General features: G+C 29.7%; 1 protein-coding gene across 1 annotated transcript in view; it reads left to right on the top strand.

Annotated features, from left to right (window-relative positions):
- The first annotated feature begins 2,685 nt into the window (after positions 1–2,685).
- Positions 2,686–4,305, top strand: part of LOC102583592 (protein ECERIFERUM 3) — an 11,590-nt gene continuing 9,970 nt past the window's right edge. Inside the window, exons 1-2 of the mRNA XM_006343657.2 lie at positions 2,686–2,917; positions 3,422–3,648. Coding sequence (XP_006343719.1) covers positions 2,867–2,917; positions 3,422–3,648 — 278 coding nt within the window. The 5' untranslated portion in view covers positions 2,686–2,866. The remainder of the gene's footprint in view (positions 2,918–3,421; positions 3,649–4,305) is intronic.

Below are 4,305 nucleotides of genomic sequence, written 5' to 3'. Positions count from 1 at the left end.
ACTTGAATGGGATAAATATTAATGTTAGAGGGAAGCAAATTTGTACTGTGTACTTTATTTTATATTATATATTTGAAAATTGGCATAACATTGAAGGTGACATCAACTGTCCTACACATATACGTGAACCATTATTAGGTTCAAATCAATAAAAATATTAAAATTTGAGATAAATAATACTCGAATACAAAAATTAGGAGACTACAATTTATTCCCCTTTTCCGCTCACTTAATGTGTTGAATGTTATGGATAATATAAAATGGGAACGCTGCATTAGATAAATTGAGATTATTGATGAATCTGCATGTGATATCACGATAAAAATAAATCTTAAATCACATTTTCATATAGCTTTGACTTTAGCTAGTACAATTTATAGACTATAGTATATATATACAAATACTAGAGGAGACTATTGTACTTTTGTCTTCAAATTGAATTTGGATAACATTAAAAAGTGAGAATATTGACTAGAAATTATTATTTTTAAATAGAGAAATACGAGTAAGTGAAGATGTTGTAACTTGTTTGGAATAAAGGCATATTATTTTATTTTTTGAGGAATTAATTTATCATAAATTGACTCGTTGAAAAAAAAATATTCAATGGATATTTTGTTTTAAATCTCATAAGTCGCATTTGAAGCTAAATTTTAATATTTTTTAGGTTTAAGTTTTTAGTGGGGCGGGCAAGAAAGAGGGGGATCTGTATATATATGTTGTTCAAGTTAATTAAAAGGTGCAAAAATAGATAGAACTAAATACGAAAAGTATGAAAACCACATTTCATAATGTTTTTACTCCAAAAAAATATCTCATGCTCCTGCGAAAATATCTGCTTATTAAGAATTCAAGATGTCACTAAAAAATTGTTATAGTTACCTAATAAGTAATTAAATTATATAAATACATTTTACAAAGTCATTAGATAAAATTGGTCAAATAATCAAGACATAATATATAAACGTGACCTAAACTTGGCTTAATCTGTCATCTACGTCTTCCAATTTTAGATATGCACAAGTAAATATTTAAGCTATCATAAAGTTGAATAAGTAGATACACGTGTCATACATGCATGACAAATCTCACACGATTTGTTATGTACGATGTGTGTGTCTACTTGTTCAACTTTATCAAATTTAAATACTTATTTATTCACACATAAAATTAAATAATGTTAATATCAGTCGAAACCAAATTAAATACGTTCGATGTATTATGTCAATAATCAACTATAAAAATCCATATATAATGACTGCCCATGTCACTAGCTATGAGCTAACCCTGTGATGTGTTTGTATGCATTTATGAATGCAAATTAAATAGTCCAACAGTAATCAACACCAAAGTTTGAAATAATTGGAAAACAACAACAAAAGACCAGGGAAGAACATGCAGCTACCGCTGTATAATTAAAGACCGATCACATTCGAGACGTAGTCTAGTAGTCAATAAAATCAACATAACTTTTAAATAGTTCAAACTTTAATAGATTTCTTATGGAAATAGGCGAGTGCACAAGTTGATCTTGACACATGTATAGTGGACTATTGATCGGAAATAGTAGCTATCCAATTCGATGACATAATTTCAAATGTACAAGTTGATCTGAATATCTTATATATTGTACCGGTAGAATACACATATTTAATAACCACACGCAAAATAAAATTGAAAAATAATAAGTATCTCAAAGCACTTACAAGACAACCAGATCAGTATTATGAAATAAAATCAAGATTCATATTTTTCCTAGTGAGCTTTACATGATCCATATTTAAATTAGTCGACTCTCAAAATAATTAACTGACACCAAACAAAAAATAAAATTAAAAGGGTAGTGGCCACTCCAAAGTTTGCACCCACCCCCCATCCCACCTCCACCTTACCTCAACCCATATTGCTTCTCTACAATTCCCATCTCTAATAACCACTCACAAAATAAAATACTTATATAATATTTCCTCATTAAATTCTCACCATCTCTATACAGCTGTGCTATTTCACTCCTAATTCAATGAAAAAATAAATGAATTTTGACGCGTTGAATTTTATAGTTTTTTTAATTATTATTTATTTTTGAAGTTCATTTTTCTGTTGCAATATAAAGGACTGATAGTGACAGTAAAAGTAGTGGAGTAATTTTTCTAACAAGTAAGTAGATGTAGAATTTTTAAAAATATTTCTTCACGTTGAAGCTCGACTAAATCCAATTTAGCGTTGAAAAGTTTTACATGGGTTAAAACACTTTTTAACGAAGGCAATTCTGTATTCACGAGGAATTTGAACCCGAGACATATGATTAAAAATAAATGAATACTTTTTTTTTGTTTCCCACCTGGTTTGGAGTCCGCATTAGAGCTCCGACTAAATTCGGATCGCGCACTACAGAGCCCATTCGGGGTGGCGCTCCCAACAAGATTTTCTCCATACTCAGGGCTCAAACTCGAGACCTCTGGTTAAGGGTAAAACACTCCCACCAGTGCACCACAGCCCATGTTGATAAAATAAACGAATACTTATCACTCCACTATAATTTAAATATATTTTTTATTTTTTTAAACTCTATGATAAGTCCAAATCAAATAAATAAATTAAACCGAAGCTTTTTCTATTTTATAAGATCACATATTTCCATTTTCATCATCTATATAAGTGAGAATAGCCCAATGCTAACATAGTTCAATTATTTCACTTTCTTGAGAAACTAAAGAAAACTCACAAAGCAATCTTTTCTTTATATTAAAGAAAAGCAAATTCTTTAATTTCCCTTAATTTTCTTATATAGGGATTTGTTGTTCTTCAACATATTTTTCTCTTTAAGAGGAAGAAGATTTTAAGTATTTTTTTTCTTCTTTTAACAATGGAATCTTCATTGTCAACATGGCCATGGGATTACTTGGGAAGTTTCAAGGTACTAATTAAAATTTCTAATTTTATTTTTTAATCTTTTTTTCATATTGTTTCACTACTAAAAACACACGTTTTTTAGATGGATTTTCGTTAGAATTCCATCGAAAATGTTCTATTCAAAATTGTTTTTGCCAATTTTTCATCGAAGATTATTCCAATTTTTGCCAATGTTTCTAGTAGATTTTTTTTCTTTATGGGGAAATAATTTCACAAATAGCCACTTTTCAACTCTATAATAGAAAAAAAAATAGTGATTGTTTTAGAGTTTCAACTTAATAATTGCTTTTCAACCCTTAATTAATAGAAAAATAGTGATTGGTCTGGAGTTTTAACTTTTACAAGTGAAACTATATGATGCTGAATTGTCATGGAGTTTCACTTGTAGAACTTAAAACTCTAGAACGATGATTATTTTTCGATTACTTGAAAAGTGGCTAGTCCACACTATTAACTAGTATAATAATATGTGCTTACTCTTTTTTTTTTCTTTTTTTTATTGGAACAGTATTTACTATATGGACCTTTCATTGCAAAATGGTTTTACTCAAGATCTCAAGAAGAAAACAACATGAAGGAAGCAACATGGTGTTTCCATATTCTCATCATATGTTTACTTAGATGCACTATTCATAGTGTATGGAATACTTTCAGTAACATGTTGTTCTTAACTAGAAATAGAAGAATAATCAAAGAAGGTGTTGATTTCAAGCAAGTTGACAATGAATGGGACTGGTAATTATCTTGAATTTATATTCTTTCAATTTTTATTCGGTGGAATCAGCTATTGATGCTTGCGTCAGCAACATATGTTGTTTATGTTTACAATTGTTTGGGTTATGATCCTTTTTTGGACCCTATATGATCTTTGTATACCAAACACCGAGTGGTGAATCAGAATTTTTAAGTTTATTGATTTTGAATTCTTAAAAAGCATGCTAATTGAGTTTTGGACAATTTATGTATACATATTAAGTGAATTTTTTAACATAAAACAAGTTTTAACCAACTCTAGCTCCACCGTTACGTTGACACCAAGTTGTACCCCCTTTTGGATCATTTTTCTAGAATTTATTTGCAATTTGAACTCTGTGGAATTAGTTATAGATGCTTGTGTCAGTGTTTATTGCCTATAACACAGTCCCTGAGGGAGGGGATTGTCCTTTTTCGAATTTTGTATTATCGCAGATCCTAGAATTTTGAGTGTATGAATTTTGCATTTTAGATAAGGTAGCTCACTATATTCTGAATAATTATTTATTCATATTAAGTGATTTTCTTAGTATAAATACAAAGTTTTAATCAAAACTATTAAATTCTGTCAAATATGTAACTTTTTCTCTAGCTTTGCCCCAGCATCGGGTCCCCCCCCTCCCCACACCTCCCCCCACC

Source organism: Solanum tuberosum, unplaced genomic scaffold (assembly GCF_000226075.1).
Source record: "Solanum tuberosum cultivar DM 1-3 516 R44 unplaced genomic scaffold, SolTub_3.0 scf00047, whole genome shotgun sequence".
In the NCBI taxonomy this organism is placed as follows: Eukaryota; Viridiplantae; Streptophyta; class Magnoliopsida; order Solanales; family Solanaceae; genus Solanum; species Solanum tuberosum.
Note: the sequence above shows the minus strand (reverse complement) of the source record. Positions and strands in the feature narration are given on the sequence as shown.